This window comes from Tenrec ecaudatus, unplaced genomic scaffold (assembly GCF_050624435.1).
Source record: "Tenrec ecaudatus isolate mTenEca1 unplaced genomic scaffold, mTenEca1.hap1 Scaffold_229, whole genome shotgun sequence".
NCBI lineage: Eukaryota > Metazoa > Chordata > Mammalia > Afrosoricida > Tenrecidae > Tenrec > Tenrec ecaudatus.
Genome location: NW_027458501.1, coordinates 11,524 through 33,702, shown reverse-complemented (window position 1 = coordinate 33,702; position 22,179 = coordinate 11,524). Strand labels below are relative to the sequence as shown.

At 41.8% G+C, this 22,179-nt stretch overlaps 1 protein-coding gene across 1 annotated transcript in view; it reads right to left on the bottom strand.

Moving 5' to 3' along the window:
- The window catches only part of LOC142436349 (ninein-like protein), a gene marked incomplete at its 5' end in the record, with an annotated part of 30,514 nt that extends 8,648 nt beyond the window's left edge, over window positions 1-21,866 (bottom strand). Inside the window, 4 exons of the mRNA XM_075540057.1 lie at window positions 2,706-2,855; window positions 3,633-3,805; window positions 19,883-19,949; window positions 21,706-21,866. Coding sequence (XP_075396172.1) covers window positions 2,706-2,855; window positions 3,633-3,805; window positions 19,883-19,949; window positions 21,706-21,866 — 551 coding nt within the window. The remainder of the gene's footprint in view (window positions 1-2,705; window positions 2,856-3,632; window positions 3,806-19,882; window positions 19,950-21,705) is intronic.
- Window positions 21,867-22,179: the final 313 nt, after the last annotated feature.

Sequence of the window (22,179 nt, the reverse complement as noted above, 5' to 3'; positions counted from 1 at the left end):
GTGGTGTGTGAGATTAAAAGGAAGAGAAAGAGAGAGGGAAAAAAAGAAGAGCCTGTTGAAACTGTAGTGGGAAAGAAGGAAGAGTGAGAAACAAAAGTAACAATATAGCTTAACCCCATCCCTGACCCTGGGGCTGGAGGGGTTTAAACCCTTCCACAATTCGGAGTTGAAGTGTGGCTGTGTTAAGATAAAGCCTTTGTGCCAGCTCCAGATGATCCCGTCTCTGGCTGAGACAGTGGTGGGGCTAAGGTTAGACCTTAGCCAGCCTTCACTGTGGTAAGACAAAGCCCCCAGCTCCTCAAAACCGAGTGGATATTTGCCTGTTTATCTTTATGACGCTCCTCCTGCAACCAGGCAGTGCACAACATCCCCCTTAGTGACTCTCCTGCGCTAATTTCTGCAGAGTCCCTCTGCTATGTGTTACTCAGTTGCCGTCTTGCCTGAAGTGCTCCCTGCCCCTCCAGCCAGCTTTCTCTCAGCCATTTTGACCTTCTGTCAGCCATTTTCACTAAGCAACTCTGAGAAATTCAAGGGGTGATTTTGTCCCCTGAGCTCAAAATATACATTAATCACATTTTCACCATTTCACACAAGAATAACCAAAGACTACAACCAATGAAAAGAATCCAAACTTTAACTTCCCATGTTCTTTCCAGAAAACTATCCAGTAAACTGCATGGCCATATCTGACTTCTGGCTAGCCAAAGAAGCACTATCATGAAGCAGAGATCAAACAAACATCCACTCTCCATCTTTATGATTCTTTTATCTAGTACTCCACTCCCAAGGGACCATAATGTGTTAGTCTGAGTAGACTAGAGAAACAAATTCATAGACACCCATCTGTGTGTAGAAAGAGCTCTATATACAAGAGCAGTTGAATATCACAAAAACATCCCACCCTAGTTCAAATCAAGTCCCTAAGTCTGATATTAGCACATATGTCTGACATCAATCTATAAAGTCCTCTTCAAACTCACAAAACATATGCAATGATACTGAATGCAGGAAGATCAGAGAGTAAAATATCTTGTGGATCCAGTGGCAGTCTAAGCATCTCAGTGCTGGTGTGGGTCTCCACGTGGCTCCTCCAGCTCTAAGGCTCTGGCTTTCATCAGCCTAGCTCCATGTGACTTGTCCGAAGGAAGACGATGCAGAGACTGTGTCTATCTGGCCTCCAGTGAGCTATTTATCTTCGTGGTGGGTCCAAATGAGGTCATCAAGCTATGACCTGATTGATAGGCTAGACTCTACCCCTCCACAAGTTGACACCAGATTGTGTAACTACCATAGGACCCATACTTCAGTGGTATTCGAGGTTACAGAACTCTTAGGGATCCTGCCCTTGCAGGCTCAGGGGTGCCACTTTGAGATCCTTATCCTACACTAGCTTCCAGCAACACCTAGGTCTCCACATTTGGACATGAGTTACCCTTGTTTCTGTATCTTCCCTAGTTCTTAGCCTCAGTGCAACTTACCCTGGAGAAAATCCTTGACAAAGAAGAGAAACCCATTTCCATGTTCAAATCTTAATCCACAAACAGGGATCACACTTCACTTGATGTGGGTGTCTCCTGGAAGACATACCTGCCTGCCTAGGTCATTTCCCCAAGATTCCTCCTTACAAACTCACACCTCTGGCCAGAGAGCATCTGTTCAGGAAGGTGTGCATGGCACAAGAAGCGGTACGGCTCTATAGCCACTATCTTGATTCTTTAATGCCAACTATGCGCACATCCATCCCTAGTTCAGTGTCCACATTAGTCTATACTTCAGATGAATACAAAGGGAACATGGGGCTGCTTCTGCTTCAAGGAAGTCATATCTGCCAATTAACCCAATCAGTGACATATTAGGGCCATACTCTGATTTTTTTTTTTACCTTATATGGCCTGAAATCTCTCCTTAATGCTCTTGAATATCTTCTTCCTGCATTCTTGTTGATTTTAGAATGAAAAACTTATGCTCTCAGAAGTACCTACTCAGTGGTGAAGAATATCACACTGGTTTTACTCTGCCTCCCACACAACATGGGAGTCAGCCACATCCTTGTGCAGAAAGCAAGAATTCCTTAGAGCAGTCTGCTCTGTGGTGGGAGAAGGAATTTCTTCTGTTCGGAAAGTGCTAACCCAGCAGTCACTGAGCAATGCTATGATTTAAGGAAACTGCCTAAATCTGTTCTGTTTAAAGCTGCACGGAGATCTGGTACTTCTGCAAGACATAAAACCCAGGGATAGGAGGGAGGAATCCAGACTCAGGACCTAAATCAAAAGGGCTGCCCGAGGGAGATGTTGCAGAATGCTCTTTGACATTGCTCTCCTGCTGCATCATGGTATGAGGGAAAAGGGATTTCCCTACTGAAATGTTCTCTATCCCACAATTAAGAATGGCTGAAGCTGTCATGTCAGACACTACTTGGTCTTATAGAACAACACCTGGGAGGCAGGCATCACAATTGCCCCATTTTATAGATGAGGAGCATGAGGCTCAGAGATGAGCATGCCATCCAGGGACATACAGTTATGGAGGTCTGTGTGACCCCAGAATCTCAAACACATATCTCTGTTTCTTATCCCTCTTGAACCCCTGGACAACAGTCAGGTGACTCAGAGAGGACAGGTTTGTGAAAGATGCTGACGGTTATGGTTGCAGTCATCAGAAAGATAATACTTAATGTGGTTCATAATTTATTTGTCCTATTTTACCTGGTAATGAGTCCAAGGATCACTCAGTTCGATGGGAGTAGATTTCGGAAGTGAATTGGGTCTATGACTGAACAGGCTAAGCTGGAATTCCTCAAGACTTACTCTGCCATCTCCATCTTGATCCAATTTGTTAAACAAATCTTCCATTTCCTAAACAAAAGTCATACACCTGGATCAGAACACATGTTTTGCTTGATGCAGAGGTTCCACAAACAGGCAGCTCAACCCAGATGTCACCATTGGGCCTCCTGCTTCTCCAAACTTTTGGATCAAGCATTCAACAAGGGCAGCTTGCTCATCTTCATCCACATTCAAAATTGTCTAGGTCCCAACTGGCTGTATTTCCAAAATATTTTTCCTTATCAGTCTCAAGGGAAATCTATACTACCATGTCTGTTTTAGTTCCATAATCAGTAGCTGAGTCATTCAAACTGCCTGAACTCCATAAATAACTTATTTCCTATCTGCTGTGGCTGGGAACTTGCAGTATGTTGGTGGAAGATGTACCCACAAAAACCAGCCTGGCTCCAGTGGGTCACAGGATAACAGCAGCTAGGCCAAGAGCGCTTTAATGAAGAGTGAGGACTGCAATATAACACTCCACCTCTATTCCCATCTGATGAGACTACAGACAGGTTCTAAAGAGGCCTTACTTGGCCGTAGTACAATCAGCCTGGCAGGCAGGGAACGGTGATCTTGAGTGACTGTGTCTAAGAGTGCCTGGCACAACTGCCCTACAGTGGTGAGAGTTTATCACAATGGGGGGGGGTCTGAGATATATTCTTTGACAGGAGTTTTGAAGCCAGTCAAGAGTTTTAATGAGAAATTGATATGTCTGAATCATAGTCTAAAAGAGGGTGAGAGTTTTCAGACCAAACATTTCAAAGAAAAGTGGTTGAGACAGGTCAGTCTCAGGCTTTCTCTCACCTCTTTCTCAAGGTCTTGTAGCCCAATGGTTTGACAGACCAGAGTCAGCTCTTGCATACTGAGGAAACCACTGCTGCCAACGCCAAGCTCTTCCCAGATTATCTGGGCTTGGATCTCAGGGGTATGAAAGGAGGGGCTGCTGAGCTCCAGAGGGCTCCAGACTTGAAGTTGGCCTGAAATAAAGGGAAGATAGTTAAACGTGGTACCACTTGAAGAATTTAGGAGAAGTGTACCAACACCAGTAAGGTTTTCTAAATTAAGGAGGAACAACTGGATAGAGGGATGGATAGATACACGACAGGACATGATGGACATATATATATTAGGTAGAAAGACTCTAAACTTATTTTAGTTGTTTTTCAGTGCTACTGAGTCATTTCCAACTCATAGTGACCCTAAGTACAACACAACGAAACACTGCCTGGCCCTGTGCCATGCTCACAATTGTTCATATGTTCAAGGCCCTTGTTGCAGCCACTGTGTCAATTCATCTTTCCGAGGGCTTCCTCTTTTCATAGTTACTGGTCTCTCGTGATAACATGCACAGGGAAAGAAGATGAAGTCTTGGCATCCTTGCCTCTAATGAGCTTCCCTGCTCTACTTCTTCCAAGACAGATTTGTTTTTTGTAGTTTGTGGTACTTTCAATATCCTTTGCTAGCACCATAGCTCAAATGCATAAATTATTCTTCAGTCTTCCTTATTCAATATCCAATTTCCATGTGTACGCAAGGGAAGTGAAAAGGTTCATGAGGGAACTGAAATGATACAGTCAAAATGGTATCATGGCTTGGGTCAGGCACACATTAGTCCTCAAAGTAACATCCTTACTTTTTAACAGTTTAAAGAGATCTTGTGCATATTTATCTAATGTATCGCATCATTTAATCTCCTGACTGCTGCTTTCATGAGCACTGATTGCAGATCCAAGCAAGGCGAAATCCTTGATAACTTCAATCTCTACTCGATTTATCAAGTTACCTATTGGTCCAGTTGTGGGGATTTTGATCTATTTTATATTGGGATGTAATCTATACTAAAGGCTTTAATCCTCGATCTTCATCAGAAATTACTTCAAGTCCTCCTGATTTTCATCAAGTAAGATCATGTCATCTGCACATCACAAATTGTTATTATGTTTTTCTAATCATTGCCATTCTTCTTCATGAAATGCAGCTTTTCTGATGATGTGCTCAGCACACAGAGTGAAGAAGTGTGGTGAGAGGACACAGCCCTGATGCACACCTTTCCTGATTTTAAACTGAGTAGGATATCCTTGTTTGTACCCACAACTGTCTCATGGTCCATGCACAAGTTTTACATGAGCACAATGAAGTGGTCTGGAATTCCCATTCTTCTCATGGCTATCCAAACTGTTATGATTCACACATGAGATAGTTTAGCCTAGTGAATAAAACACAAGCAACCTCTGGTGTACTCTGCTTTCAGCCAAGATCCACTGACATCAGCAATGGTATCCCTTGTTCCACATCCTCATTTAAATCTGGCTTCAATGTCTATCAGGGTCACATATGGGTGATCTCTTTAAAAAGACACAGTACTTATGGGTGGTATTTATTAGTTTGGGGGCTAATGTGTTATTTAGCTATAAAGAGACTTCAGGGTGAGTTTTGGTTCAAGGTTTAAAGATTATTTCATATCAATAATGTTAAGTCTTCCAGATCAGATCTATCTTTTATTGTTTTTATATAATAGGAATTTATGGTTTTATTATCAGGAGCCATCTACAATGGAACTAATTAGGTAATGGTAGCCATCTAGTTCTGGTCTCAGGTAAATGTGGATGTGATTTTTGGATTGGATTCTTCTTCGGGTCTTTAGTTTCCATCTTACTCTTTGGTTCACTTTAAGTAGAACTCTAAGTTGTACCTTAGGTGACCAGTCATAAGCTTTTGAAACTCCAGAAAAAATTCAACAAACTAAAAAGTAGAACATAACTTCATAAACTAAATTATACTGAATGAATGAGATGTCCCAAAAGACTATGGCTTTAATCCTTCAAATCTAAAATTTATTTATCATTCTATTGGGGGCTTTTACAACTCTTGCAACAATCCATACAACCATTAGTTCAAGCACATTTTAGCACATATGTTGTCTTCATCCTTTTCAAAACAGTTTCTTTCTACTTGAGCCCTCGGTATCAGATCCTCCTTTTTTTCCCCCTCCCTCTTCCACCCTCCTATCCTCATAAACCCTTGACAAATGATAAATTATTGCTATTTTCATATCTTACACTGTCTGCTGTCTCCCTTCACTAATTTCTGTTGTTCCTCACCCTAGGGTGTGTGTGTGTGTGTGTGTTTACATTGATCATTTGGATCAGTTCCCCCTTTCTCCCTCTACTGTCCCCAACCCTCCTGGTATCGCTACTCTCATTATTGTTCTAGCCAGATTTGTAGGTAGAACTGGGGTCATGATAGTGGGGCTGGGGGAGGGAAGCTTTAAAGAACTACAGGAATGTTGCATGTTTTATCAGTGCTATACTGCACCCTTGCTGGCTTGTTCCTTCCTTGTGAATCTATGGTGAGGGAATGTCCAATTGTCTACAGATGGGCTTTGGGTCTCCCATCCCTACCCCAGTGTTTGAATCAATATGATTGTTTGTTTGGGCCTTTCTGATGCTGGATACCTGATACTGTCTACATCTCATGATCACACAGGCTGGTGTGCTTCTTCCATGTGGACTTTTTTCGCTTCCCAGCTAGATGGCCGCTTTTTTATCTTCAAGTCTTTAAGACTCTAGGCACTAATATATTTTAATAGCTGGGCACCATCAGCTTTCTTCACCACATTAGCATATGCACCCATTTTGTCTTCAGCGATTGTTGTCGGGATGCTGAGCATCACAGAATGCCAGGTTATTAGAACAAAGTGTTCTTGCATTGAGGGAGGACTTGAGCCATGTTGAGTAATGTCCGTCTGCTACCTTATTATTTAACATATAAATATATGCACATAGATCTATGTCCCTATTGTTATATATAAATATATTTACACATGTACATGCCTGTATTTATGCATCTAAAATATCTTTTGCCTCAGTTATTTCCTCTATTTCCTTTTACTTTCCTCTTGTCCCACTATCATGTTTGACCTTCATTTGGCTTTCAGTAATTCTTCTTGACTACATTGCACTTGATCAACCCACCAGGCATTCTACAGCCTCCTTACCATCGATTTTAGATCATGTGTTATTCCCTTGTCCCTGAAAACCCCAAATCTTAATAATGAGTTATTGGGTTATATATAAGAAATATCCATACTTGTGTCTATGTGTTTTATTACACACATACAATCAAATACTTGCATTTATTTTAATTTTTAAAAATAATTTTACTGGGGGTTCGTACAACTCTTATCACAATCCATTGTGTCATGCATCCATTGTGTCATGCACATTTATACATTTGTTGCCATCATTATTCTCAAAGCATTTGCTTTCTACTTGAGCCCTTGGTGTCAGCTTATTTTGTCCCCTCCCTCCCCACCCATCCTCCCTCAAGAACTCTTCATAATTTATAAATTATTATTATTTTGTCATGTGTTACACTGTCCAATGTCTCTTCCACCCACTTTTCTGTTGTTCACTCCCCAGGGACGGGGTTATATGTACCTTGAGATCAGTTCCCCCTTTCTACCCTACCTTCCACTTACCCTCCTGGTATCACTACTCTCATTATTGGTCCTGTGGAGTTCATCTGTCCTAGATTCCCAGTGTTTCCAGTTTCTATCTGTACCAGTGTACATCCTCTGGTCTAGCTGGATTTGTACAAGGGATCATGATGGGGGTGGGGGAGGGAAGCCTAAAGAACTAGAGGAAAGTTGCATGTTTCATCATTGCTATACTGCACCCTGACTGACTCATCTCCTCCCTGTGGCCATTCTGTAAGGGGATGTTCAGTTGCCTACATATGGGCTTTGGGTCCTCCTCACTCCTCCTCCTCATTCACAATATGATATTTTGTTCTTTGATGCCTGATACCTGATCCTATTGACACCTCATGATCACATACATGCATTTATATAAACACCTAGCTCAGTAGGTAGACCAACATTGACTTAATACTTTAATGCCTTACTTGCTGTATTAAGATATGTTTTATTCTGGCAGACCTGAATGGCATTATCAGTGAATATTATTGCAAGTTTTGCCTGATAACCAACTCTACTTCTTTAAGTAAATAGCATCCAGTCAGGTAAGGATTTATTCTATAAAAATGAATAATCTAGATATTGAGATATAGTTAGCCTACCCTTATTTAATCTCCCTCTCTCACTAGTGTTCAAAAAATTAGTACCATAGCTTAATTAATGACACTATAAACAAAAGGTCCTATGATACATGGAGAAGATTGATATCATTTGCTACCATAAACTAACAAGGATATCTCTAAGGTGAGCCAGAGGCAAATTAAAAACATAGATCTGGGAATGGATTTGGGGCTCGCACTTAATTTTAGCTCCAGGCTAAGAACAATTATTTCTGATGACATGGCCCTACTCATTACTCACCTTCACAAATGAAACACAGAAGATACGGTTGCATAGCGAAGTGCAGGGAAGAAATTAGATAGTGCCAGGCTATCATCATCTGGTTCTTAAAGGGTTGTTTTCAAATAAGCAGCAATTTAAGTGATATGTCAACTAAGCCCACATGGAAGAAGCACACCAACATCTATGACCTAAGGATTATAAATTATATAATCCAGATATTAAGGATGGAATACTATCAGAGCTTATATTGTGAGATTCTGGTGTGTAGAAGGCAATGGATGACATCAGAAGGCCAAAATATATTTGCAGGATCTACATAGGAAATAAGCCTTTGGTGATTTCCTTCTGACCATAATTGAGAGATGAGAATAAGCTGGTTATCAGACAGAGAATATTGGAGAGATGACTGTTGTAGATTAAAATGATAAACCTGACCTGATTGGTTAAAACTTTGCCACTTGATACATTTGACCTTGATTTGGTTTTTAATATTTTCTGTGTTTTTTTTTAATATTGGGTTTTATATCTGTTGTATTTTGTCATTGTGGGTAGCCTTCTTGGCGCTTTTTATGTGTTTTTCAATGTTTTTTGGTATATGAAACACAGGATAAATGAAGCTAGAGAAACAACAATTAGAATAAGGGTTCCTGGGGGTGCAGTGGGGGAAGTGGTGGGTGGGGTGCATTAGTAGGGGGAACTGATATCAAGGAGGAAGAAAAGACTCTGAAGTGGATTTTGGTCACAATACCACAATGCTGTTTAATGAGATTGAACTATGAAATGGTATGATGTCTGTATTAGCTCCTAAGAGAAGATTGGGGAGGGGGGGAGATTAAAAAAAAAAAGCAACAACAGAGATTTCCGGCAAGATGACGATGGAGTAATACATACCAGAGGAACTCTGCAGATTTCAGCCCAGGAGAGTTGCTTAGAGGGAATTTCAACACTGCTGGAATGCAGGAGGAGCATCAAAATGATAAGTAGGCTCAGACCCACATGGTTTTGAGGGGCTGGGGGCTTTTGGCTTACCTCAGTGGAGGACGGCTGGATTTGACCTTGGCCCTGCCACTGTCTCTGCTGGAGCCTGGGACCATTTGGAGCCTGTACAGCGGCTTGGTCTCAACACAGCCACAGTTTGCCACCACCCACCTCGGGGCAAGGACTGGACCCTTGCAGCTCCTCTCTGTGCCCCCTCAGTCTTGGAGGGCTGCACAGGGGCCTTTTCTCAACACAGCCACAGCTTGCTGCTGCCGCCTCAGAGCAGGGACTAAACCCTTGCAGCTCCACTGGCGGGGGATCGGGACTCAGCTACATTTGTTACTTTGTTTCCATGTCTTCACTATATCCTCCCCTCCCCTGCCCCCCACAGGCTCAGCGGGCTTGATTTTTTTCCCTCCTCTTTCTCTTTCTTGGTCTCTCCAGACCACTCCCCATAGCCTAGGGCATGTATGCCTGGGCCACACCCAGCTAGGTGAACTCCACCCTGTGTAGCTAGGGAGGCTGGGAAAGGGCCTGCCAACCTCCACCAGGGGATACTCTGCTAAAACATCTAACAGGGGAATTCCTACATGTGTGCCTGGAGTCCTAAGGTAGCTCAGCCAACACTCCTCAACCTTTCAAGCTGTTGTAGGAACCTCTGCCCAACCTCAGCAACACCGAAGCAGGCAACCCACCAGCCTTCTGGGTCACTTCCCTGAGAGGGAAGCTATAGGAGGATAAAGTGGTAGGTTAATTCCATAGTGAAATAAGCTATAGGCAGTTCGAAGAAGTTCTCCTGCAAGTCTCCCAGAGAGAGCCAGTGCTATACAACTCACAGGAAAATGGCACCTGGCTCATCTAAACCAACACAAGGCAAACAGCCATCAGCCCAAACGACCTCAACGAAACAACGGGAAAAACAAAAGGCAATGCCTGAAGATGGCCTGAACAGTCACAGAAAGGAATTTTCAGAATGCTACTTGGATTCATAGAGGATATGGGGCAACAATACAGAAAAAGGATGAAATGATAGAAGAGGTAAAAGCCATAAATAAAAGAGAAATACAGGAACTTAGGGAGGAGATAACAAAAACCAGTAGCAGACTCACGTAACTCAAGAATCGACTGGAGGAATCAGAGAACTGCATCAGTGACTTGGAGGGCAGCCAGGCAGACTTTAACAAATGCAAACAAAAATCTAATAAGATCATCAGAGAAGTTGAAGAAAACTTAAGAGTGATGTCTGATGTTATGAAGCGGAACAACATGAGAACTATTGGCTTACCGGAGGAAGACAACAAAGAAGTCATATGCAACAATAGTGAGAGAATTCTTGGAGGAAAGCTTCCCCAGCTTAGTGAATGAGAACCAGGCAACCATTTAGGAGGCTGAAAGAACCCCAGCAAGACTGTATCACAAGAAGAAGTCACCAAGGCACAAAAGAATTAAATTATGCAATTTAGAGGAAAAGGAGAAAATCATGAGTGCGGCTAGGGAAAAACAAGCAAGCAATCACATACAAAGGTTCCCAAATAAGAATATGCTCAGACCTATCAGCAGAATCTATGAAGAAGAGGAGAGAGTGGAATAACATATTCCCAAAATTGAAGGAAAACAATGCAAACTCAAGAATACCTTACCCAGTCAAATTATCTATCAATATAGATGGAGAAGTAAGAGTCTTCCCAGACAAGGAAAAACTCAAAGAATACGTTAGAAGAAATCCAGCCTACAAAAGATCCTTGCAAACCCAGTATGGGCAGAAGAACAACACCCACCAAGCATAAATAAGAGCCCACCACATAGAACAACCTCACCCAGAGGGCAAAAAGAAAACAGACCTCAGATAGCACTGACTTAAATATGGAAAGACTTCAAAGGCTGCTGAGGTAATCTTTAAAAAAAAAGGCAAAAGAGGCATAGGGAAAAAGCTACGGTATACAAACATTCCTGGGGCAAGGACCACATAATATGGCAGGGACCAGACCAAACACAGGGGTACACATGGTACACAACTAAAACGGAGGTGGGGTAAGAAAAAAAATAATAATAAAGAAAAGGGTAGCGGGGGCACAGGACACTAACCCACCCAATGGGAGGGTACTATTTTTGTCTCCATAGGGAAAGAGGGACCAGATTTCAACCCGGTGCTCTAAGATGTGAATGCAACATGCCGGTGCGGAGTAGTGAATCAGTGGAGAGGTCTGGGGGGCTGGCCCCAACACCAACCAAATGGACACCTGCCCCTCCCCTCAGAAGAATTTATTTCAACGGACAGCACTGAATCTACAGCTCTGGAAAAGGGACATATCTGATCAGAGCATATGGGAGCATATGAAGGGGGAGGAGGAGAGAGTAGAGCACATCATGGACCACCAGGCCATGAGGTTGATATTCCCAATTAGAGCAGTCAGTCGACAGAGAGGATCACATGGCCAGCCCCACTATGAGACATGACGTCCCTCACTGACCCATATCTCTACAGAGGACAACACCAGAGACACAGTGTGGGTATTGCACCCAATCGGATCCCACCACATCGAGGCAAAATAATTAAGGGGTGTAACAGAACAGCAAGGGAATAGAGCGGCGAGGTCCCCAGTGAATGCTGAAGGTAGACTTTGGGGCCAGGGCATGATGCCCCAACAGACTGGACTGGAAAACACTTTTAAAGACCAACAAACAATCCTTGAACTAATTACAAGTTTTCTTTCTTGTTGTGTTTTGTTTTTTCTCATTAGTATGTTGTTATTTTGTTGTATATTGTTGCTTGGTTTTGCTCTGTCTTGTTTTTGTGCATGTTATTATCTCCACAGGTCTGTTTAAATAAGATAGGCTGGATGAACAATAGGAGAAAACAACGGGACCAATAGTTCCGTGGGACATGGGAGAGGGGGAGGTAAGGAAGTGGTGTTAACAAACCCAGGGACAAGGGAACAACAAGGGATCCAAATTGCTGGTGAGGAGGGTCTAGGAGGCCTGGTTGGGCATGATCACGGGTAATGTGACTAAGAGGAATTGCCGAAACACTGGTGGGGACTGAGCATGAGAGTGGGACAGGAGGGAAGTCAAAGGAAATAGAGGAAAGAGCTGGGAGGCAAAGGGTTTTCATAGAGGTCTAGATAAAGACATGTACATATGCAAATATATTTGTACATGAGATCTATGTGCATGTATTTATAGGTTTAGTATTAAGGTAGTAGAAGGACATTGGGACTCCACTCAAGTACTCCCTCAATGTAAGAATACTTTCTTCTTTTAAATTGGCATTTTATGATGCTCACCTTCCCGACACAACCGTTGAAGACAAAAAGGGTGAACAACCAAATGTGGTGAAGAAAGCTGATGGTGCCTGGCTATCAAAAAATATAGCATCTGGGGTCTAAAAGGTTTGAAGGTAAACAAGCGGCCATCTGGTTCAGAAGCAATAAAGCCCACATGGAAGAAGCACACCAGCCTGTGCGATTACAAAGTTTCAAGGGATCAGGTTTAAGGCATTATCAGAACAAAAATCTTACCATAGTGAATGAGCAGGGGAGTGCGGAGTGGAGACCCAAAGCCCATTTGTAGGTCACTGGACATACCCTTAAAGAAGGGTCTTGGGGAGGAGACGAAACAGTCAGGGTGCGATGTAGCAATGTGAAAAAATACAACTTTCCTCTAGTTCCTAAATGCTTCCTCCCCCCACCCCACTGTCAAGATCTGAATCCTACCTTGCAAGCCTGACTAGACCAGAGGAGGTACACTGGTACAGATGGGAACTGGAAACACAGGGAATCCAGGGCAGATGATCCCCTCAGGACCAGTGGTGTGAGTGGCGCTGCTGGGAGCATAGAGAGAGAGTGGGTTAGAAAGGGGGAACTGATTTCAAGGATCTACATGTGACCTCCTCCCTGGGGGACATACAACAGAAAAGTGGGGGTAGGGAGATGTGGGACAGACCAAGATATGAGAAAATAATAACTTATAAATTATCAAAGGTTCATGAGGGAGGGGGGAGGGGGGAGAGAGGGTTAAAAATGAGGACCTGATGCCAGGGGCTTGGGTGGAGAGCAAATGTTTTGAGAATGATGAGGGCATTGAATGTACAAATGTGCTTTACACAATTGATGTATGTATGGATTGTGATTGGAGTTGTATGAGCCCCTAATAAAATGATCTTTTAAAACAAATAAGTAAATAAATAAACAATCACTGACATTAAAAAAGAAAATAAATAAAAAACACATATAGATTACATTGCTAAATGTCATCAAGTCAGTTTTGACTCATAGTGACACTTTGTACAACATAAGGAAACACTGCCTGGTCCTGCACCACCCTAAAACTCATTTTACAGCCACTGTGTCAATTAATCTCAATGCGAGTCATCTTTTCTGTTTACCCTATACTTCACCAAGCACAAAAACCCTACTCTGGTGTAACTATAGGAAAAGAGCTCACAGGAAACTGGTGTTCCAGAGGAGAGAATCCAGATCTGGGTTCAGTATAGCAGTACACACACACACACACACACACACACACACACACACACACACACACACACACACACAAACACACACCACAATTTTTGCTTCTCTGGAGAACCCGGTGTAAAACATTTGGTTCCAAGAGTGATTCTAGAGAAACAAAGTTGTACAGATCAATTTTCTCAATTGGTTCCCAAGTCTGATCAGGTTTGAAGGTACTAATAACTGCCCCCATGCGTATAAAGGGCACTGTGAAATCGTGGTGTGCGGTGTGCTGTAGTGGTTACGCATTGGGCTCACCTCAGTGTCAGCAGTTCAAAACCACCAGGAAGAGAAAGATGATGCTTTCTACTCCCATAACTAGTCTCAGAAATCCACAGAGGGCAGTTCTACCCTGTCTGACAGTCACTACTCGATGCACGCAGTGTATCACCACCCGCACATCAGGAATTGGTGGAAATTGATGCTCTAAGTGATAGCATGTTTGATATTCTTCTGCAATTGTTTCGGGGTAAGCAGTATGGAGAAGCTGATTATTTATCCTACTTACAAAAGATAAATTGGTAGAAGGAAAGACATGAACTCAGGACTTCAGAGTCAAAGATCAAAAAATGCATAAAAGACTTCAAAGTTTACATTTATTCTTTAAAAAAAAGGTTTTCTTTTTGTGGTAACAGAGGTGATATTACTGAAAAAATAAACTCAAGAGTAATATCCTAAGAATGATGAATTATAGTACCAACTCAATTCTCAACCTCAAATGCTGTTAAATTGAGAATATTGATTGGGAACAAAACGGACTCTTACGCCTTGGGATGGGGAGATACAGGCAGATAATTAAGAAGACGGGTGGATTGAGCCCCCAATTTCCATAATGTTACTTTAGCTAAGAGCAGATTGTTTCCATCTGAAGAGATTGCTCCATCTTAATTCATGATCTATAAAAAAAACTATTATCCCTTCCCACCACATGAAAAGATTAACTCAATAGTGCATGCTGATATGAATCCTGGGCATTTACTGGAGCCTTGCTTGAGGAGATGCTTTAAAAGATACTGATAAATGTTTCCAGTTAATGAATTCACCACCCATTATTGCTTCTAGACCTAAGACTAGACTTATGTTCCAGCAAGCTCTAAAAGATGACATATACATGGTGACCCAGGCAGAGGTACACTATACTCCAAAAGAATTTCCAGAAACGTAGAGAATATAGATATAAGAATGGCTAATAATGGTGTGTAGAACATAAAGTTGGATCAGTCTTAGTTTACTGATATGGGCCCACTAAGTGCAGAATATAAATTTAATGTTTCAATCTAAGCCACTTTTTGGTTGATTCAGTGAAGCTGATTCGTGGGTTGTATGATGGCATAAATAAATCATGCTCAATGACAAGTCCAGTCAAAGTATATTGTAGCAGAAGGTATCCACAAGATTAAGGAGTTGGGCATGCTATAATGGATTAATCAGGATGGGTCTACAGACGCACATGGAGTAGAACTCACACCTTTACTGCAAGAGGAGGGAGCCCAATTGCAAATGTAGTCCCAGCATCTCTGAAGATTGCTATTTTATGTAAGTCACATTTCACTGTGGAAATGGACTTATTGGAATAGTGACACCTAACTACACTTGGGCTGATTGGGTTGCAGGGAAGTAGGGGCCAAATGGCAGCACTTAATTGACAGAGACAGGTGGATGTGGCTACTGTAATGGACAGCTGAGTCAAAGTGGGAATCAGAACAGCTTGACTGTCATGGACTCATGGTATTGTCTACTCAGGCAGGAAGTCCTTGGGAGTGAAAAACATAGGAAACCTAATGAATATTTACTTGATCTGTCTAAGCAGAAAAAAAAAATCTGGGTCAAGTGAACAGCAGTGAAACTCAAATGATTAGAAGAGTCATAATTGTTCAATCATTCCCTGAGGTGAGATAGTTTACAGACCCATAACCCATTAAAAAGAGCAGGGGCTATGTTTCCCTGTGGAAGGACCCCCACTATAATGACAAAATTTTCTGTTATTTTTTTGTCAGCCTTCCTCAAATGGATCATCAGCATTTTACAAGAGTGAGTGTTCACTGTGGGAAAAGAAATAATTAGATTTTTTTAGGGATTATTGGACACTGGCTCTAACTGAGACCAATTCTAGAAGGCCTAAAACATCACTGTGACCCACCATTTGGTGTGGGGGCACATGGAGGTCAATATTGTAACGGAGTCTCTTACTTCAAGTTCATCTTCAGGTGGGCTGGTGGCTCTCCAAACCCACCCTGTAGCAAATGAACCAGTTCCAGAATCCATTTTGTGTAAGTCAGATTTACATAACTGGAATACTCAGCAGCTAGCAGAACATCCACATTGGGTCCCTGAGGTGGGGAATAAGGCTAAAATGGTAGGAAAAACCAAATGCCAAGAAGACGCCATTTAAACTGTCTAGGAAAATGGTAAGCTAAAAACAATATTGTATCTTCCCCCACACTTTCACCACTTACTCATCTCTCTCCCCTTTCCTTCATTTCACCATATTTTCCACCTTCTATTAGACCTCTCCCACATCACTAGACAAAGCCAACTAAGTGTTCATATCACTGGCACTACTACTAGGATTCTGAGGAAACAGCAATCAACCACAGAAAACCCAAAACATCAAGAAAAACAAATGTAAACAAATGGAAATTGCCCAGATCCAATAGAGAATTCTGAAAAAGAGGCCCTGGAACTATAAGAAACAGGATTCCGAAGAATGATTTAGACATGTAGGGAATACTCAGGAAAACAATAGAAGAAATCTTAAATCAAAGGGAATCTAAGAATATAAACAATGAGATAACAGAATTAGGCAACACAGTAAATGACTTGAGGAATAGATTTTCCTTCTGAAAAGGAAAATCAAATCAGTGAGCTCAAAGACGATCACTCTGACTATAACTGACAAGAAAAACCACCACCAAAAAACAACAAAAGAATCAAGAGAAATAATCTATGTCTCATTAAAAACCCTGAAAAAGAAGTAACAAAAATACATACAAAGAAAATAGTTTTGACAAACTATAAAAGAAAATTTGACCAACAACACAGGAGTACATAATTATTCAAAAAGTTAAGAAAACCAAAATGAGATAGAAGCTAAAAGAAAACCACCATGAAATATCAGAGCCAAATTCTCCAATTTGAAAAAAAAGGATAGAATCCTGAGGGCAGTTACAGAAAAAAGATGGGAGGTGGGGTCAGGGGAATGTATGTCTTGAAGAAGGCGACTACATTTCTATCAATGGTTAAACTGGCTGGAGAAAAACAATGAACAATACTCGTAAAGAATCCAATGGGAGAAAATGCCCGGTATTATGTTCCTACTTGGTTTCTATTCATCTAGTTTCCATCCAGACCTTGGTGAACCAGGCTATGCGCTGTAGACTACTGGGACCTTGAACTGTGTTTTCAAGGCACACATCTGTCCTACTGCTCGAACTGTTCACACTCACCTGTAGCTGTTTTAAGGAACAGACAGACTTTCTTGGACTTAATATTTATATGACTTAGTGTGAGAAGAAGCAGATGACTGCTATCCCAAGGTTATGGAATTGGTGGTCTTTGGACTGTGGTTCAGCTCTCTTGCTCTCAGGGTGCTCTATTAATGATGCCCATTCAATGTGGCCCGGGATTACCATATATTTACTACTTAATGCCCTTCTTTTTTCTTATGAAATGTATTCATCTGATAGGGATGATTCTGCTTCTGTGAATTACTGCAAATTTTGTCTTATCACTGATCCCACTGCTTGTTTATAAATAGTGTCTTGTTATGTACATGTCATTAATTCATATTTTACAGTCTGAAGCCTATCTATACTTAAATAATTTTTCTTCAGCATTTTAAAATGCTATATAATTGGCTAAATAAAAGACATTACCTTATGCCCTAGGGGGATGATTTATAAAGTTCTCTATCATAAAATCATAATAATCTCTGAAGTTAACCAGAGACATATAAACTATAGATATATGAATGGATTTGGGGTTCGCACTTAATTGTAGCCCAATGCATCCTAGCCTGGCCCCGCTCAATGCTTGCCCTCATGAAGAGGTCACTGCTAATATGAGGGCTGTAACAGCATGTGATAAAAAAACCAGTTGGTGCCCGACTATCAGACAGAATAGTGGCTGAGGTTTTAAAAGCTCGTCTTCAAACAGGTAGCTATGTGAGTGAAGCATCAACTAAGCCCACATGAGGAAACACACCTGCCTTTATAATCCAAGGATTGTAAATAACATCCAAATCTCAGGAGAAAATAGTATCAGAGCTTGAATTCTGGACATGTGGTTTACAGAAGGCTATGGAAGACAGTGAAAGCCAAAAATCCAATTGCAGGGTCGCTTGGATGGATTAAGCCTCTGGGGAATCTTCTTGGACCAAAGTCCTGGGATATTAAGAGCCTTGTTAGAGACAGAACACTGCAAAGTTGATTAAGTCCGTTGTACTTAGGTTACATTTTAATATCTTGCTATTTGATCTCCCTTTTGACTCATTTTAAAGTTGTTTCAGTTTTTAATATTTTGCTTTTTTTCCTATGAAGTTTTTCTCTGTGTTCTAATCATTGTTTTCCAGTTTGTCTTTTCAATGATTTTCTGTATGTAAAGTCCAGGCTATGTAGATTCACAGAGGTAGTAACCGGCTTGATAATTGTGTAGAGCATGGTAGGAGTGATTGGTGGCAAATTAGGAACTAACAACGAGTTCATGAGAAAATGCGCTGAAATTCATTGTGGTGATAACTGCAGAAACGTTCTTAATAGGATAGAACAATTGAATTGTATGATAGGTGAAATATGAGGGAGTACCCCCCCACCACCAACCCCAGACCAGAATTGCGCTGGGCAGAGTGGAGCTTTCATAGTACCCATGTTTCCTGCTAAGTATGCATCGAGCAACTTGCTCTGAGTTAGTGCACCCCGTGGCACTGGGAAGGTTTTCTCTGGTCACGGTGAATTTTTTCATAAAAGCAGTTTTGCTTGAAACCTTGCTTTTTGAGATGGCCAATTTAAGAAAACAGTGTGCAGTGGTGAAATTTTGTTTCCTACTCAAGGAAAAACACTGCAGAAACTGTTGTGATGTTGAAAACAGCTTACAAGGGCAGTGCTATGGGAAAAAACTCAAGTGTTTTTCTCATTTCAAAAAAGGTAAAATATTGATTGATGACAAACCTCATTCTGGATGTTTGTCAACTTCCTGAATGAACGAAAACGTCAACTCATCATGCATTTGGAGTTTGCTCCACCAGGCAAGACTGTTAATCAAGCTTTCTATTTAGAGGATCCGAAAAGATTGCATAATAGTGTGTGATGAAAATGGTCTGATTTGTGGCAGACAGGGGACTGGTTCTGCCACCACGACAATGCCCCTGCTCACACAGCCATCTCAGTGTGCCAGTTTTTGGTAAAAACCAGCATGCCTCTTTTGCCCCACACACCTTATTCACCTGACCTCACTTTATGTGACTTCTTTTTGTTTCTTTGAATGAAGAGGGAAATGAAAGAACAGAGATTTGAAGACAAAAGCAGAGATGAAGAAAAAAATTGGAGAGGTACTGTCAGCCTTCCAAACAGATGAGTTTGAAAAATGTTTCCAAGAATGGAATCACAGGTGTGACAAATGTATGAAGTGTAATGGAGAGTACTTTGACGGTGACATGGTTGTTTTGTAAAAAAATTTAAATACATAACTTTGAAAAAAATCCATTTTTGGTAACTCCTTGTATCTTCCAATAAAACTATTTTAAAATAATAAATATGTAAATGGGGTTAGCCCAGATTCAGTTGTACACAGGTTAAGACTTGAGTCAGTGGTCTCCTGTATTGCTTGCTGTCCTTGGGAGTTATCAGTAGCTTGTCACCTGACTTACCAAGCTTGGACTTATTCGTCTCTTTAGCCACAGGCTTGATCTGCCAACCTTGAATTCATTTCCCTCTGTAGCCATAGACCTTTGTCTTTCAGCTCCTTTTGGGCCCATCAACTCCCAAAGCTATGACAGTCATGATAACCCTGCACCCTAACATCAGCATCATGGGCCTAGAACTTGCTCAACTTGGAATTTGCCTTCTTCTACATCTGTGTGAGCTATTTTCTTGATGAAACGCTCTCTATATAAGTATATCCGGAGAACAGGCTGTCCAGGGAGATTACCCACACTGCACTCTCCAGGAAACTATTCTTGTCACAGCAACACTGCTGACAATCCAGGTCCTGGATCTTTCAAAGTACCAAGCATGAGGTCATGGTTTTACCTTGTGCCTCAAATAACTCATTCTGAGGCTCTTTGGCACCATCAGGTTCTTCATCTGACTTGAAACTCTGTGGAAAAATGGAAAGGATACATAAATCCCTTGGAGAATATCAAAAGCAGTTGCAGAACACCAAACAAACATGTAGCACTGGAAAGCTCTTTTGTGTAACTGAAGTGGACATGCTATCTGTACACCAGCAGCACGTGGATCATAAATTCCTTATTGAAAGTGAGAATGCCAGAAGTGGCAATAGGGAGCATGTCGTACTTTGTGAAATCATACTTGGTGTTCCTACCCCCTAAGTCATCAGCACTTTAAGTGGGCACATGCAGTCAACTGTCTTGGTTACCTTACACCAAGAGAAAAGACGAGGACACCCAGAAGCATCTGATTCTGTCAAAATCTTATGGTGTATGTAGTGACCAAATGAATACCCACATATGGAATCGGTGGAGTCCTGGTGACATAGTGCTTGAGCACAAGGCTACTAACTGGAAGTCAGTTGGTTTGAACGCACCAGCCTTGGAGACCCTTTGAAGCTGTTCTACTAAGGACGATGGGGTTGCTAAGAACCCAAGTAGGTTAAGTGGTAGTGGGTTTGGGTTTGGGTTGGACCAAGACTCAGCATTCTAAGCAGGAGCAATCTTGAGGACTGAAAGCTGAGAGCAGACAACAGGAAGAGTCTACGGAAGCGATGAAAGAAAGAAGCATCGTGCTACCGATGGAGTCCAGCATGCGACAAAGGGACAAGGTAGCGCCTTCAGCTCACACCCTGTCCACTGTCTCTCTGGGGTAACTGAGGTCTACAGTGCTTAGGTGTCTTGTCTACCAGAGGTCTAGGGCCGACCCTCCAATGCTCTCACACCCTTGAATTTAAATGACAAGTCAGAGCAACACCAGTAAATTCAGTCCCACTTCCCTAATGCCTTCCACTCACTGAAAAACTAAAAATACCCTTTCCATACCCAGTTTTGAGTACCAAAAAGGCCTCAAAAATCAGAAGAGCCCCGATGAAGACAGAGTCTCATTAGCCCAGGAAATGATAATTCAACCCACACCATACTTCAGATCCAAATGTAAAGAGAACAGAAAGCAAATGTCCTGGGTTTATGGTGTAGCCCAACATAGCACATGCATCCATGAAAGAAAATTTAGGATTTAAACGTGTGCTTATTTGTTTCCCCCTGCCTTACAAATGTTTAAGATTAAAATCAATTCAGGACTCCAAGTTACCTTACTAAAGATAGGTTCTTGATATGGTCTCATCTTTCAATCTGACAGCACATAAAGGAGGAACCAGTAACATTCTGGAATCCTTGAATACAGATCTAACAAGTATGTGATTTACTTAGGACATGTGATGCATCATCATGAATATGCTTCTTGACATGGAGTACAGTGAGGACCTGGCCCTTAGCAGGTGTCTGGGATTCACTCCAGGTACTTGAAGTGAGTAACTTAATGAACTGGGAGAAGGGAGCTGAAGCTAGCCCCCAAAGCGGCAGGGGAGTAGTAAGTATTTCCTGTCTTACAGTTTCGAAGCACTACAGTACTAGCGTCAGAAAGGAGTGAGAAACAAATGAAAACATTTCTGCTGTTGCAATGTCTGAAGGAGAGCACTCTTTGTCCAGGGTCACATGGAGACAACTAGACCCAGATCTTATTTAAAATGAGATCTTATTCCCCAATGGTAACCCTAGCACCTGTCTACTTAAAATTCCAGGGAATGAGACTCTCTCTGCTTACATTCTCTCACAACCATGTGAACTAAGATATTTACCTGATATTAGGCACTCAAGTTGGAGAAGGAAATTCTGACCCACCTCCACACTTTGCAGAGATGTTGCTCGGTGGAGCTGGCTGCTCAGGCTGCTCTGTCCTTGCTTATCTGCTGCATGCCTGACTTCAGTCTCCAGTGAGCACAACTCAGGCTGGGTCCGACGACCATACCACTTAGGACCACTCACATGCTTCGGTAGGACAGCTTGTGAGAGAGAGAGAAAGGAAGAGGGAAATTTGGTGAGGAGCCCTTTAAATGAGCTCTCTGAGATTTGAATGTGTCTACGTTATCATGGATGAACATTTTTACCCAACAGAAAGCATTAAAAAGAACACAAGAAGCTGCTTCTCTGTTATGTGTGAATTGGGTCTGAAGGCTAGTAATAGTGGCTCAACTTTATGCACTGCTTGAAGTTTTCAGAGTCTGTTTTTGCTTTTGTTTATGCAATAAAAGGCTGAGGGGGGAAAAAAACACCCCCAAACCCTCTAAACCTGAAGCCCTAACTTTTTATGCAAAC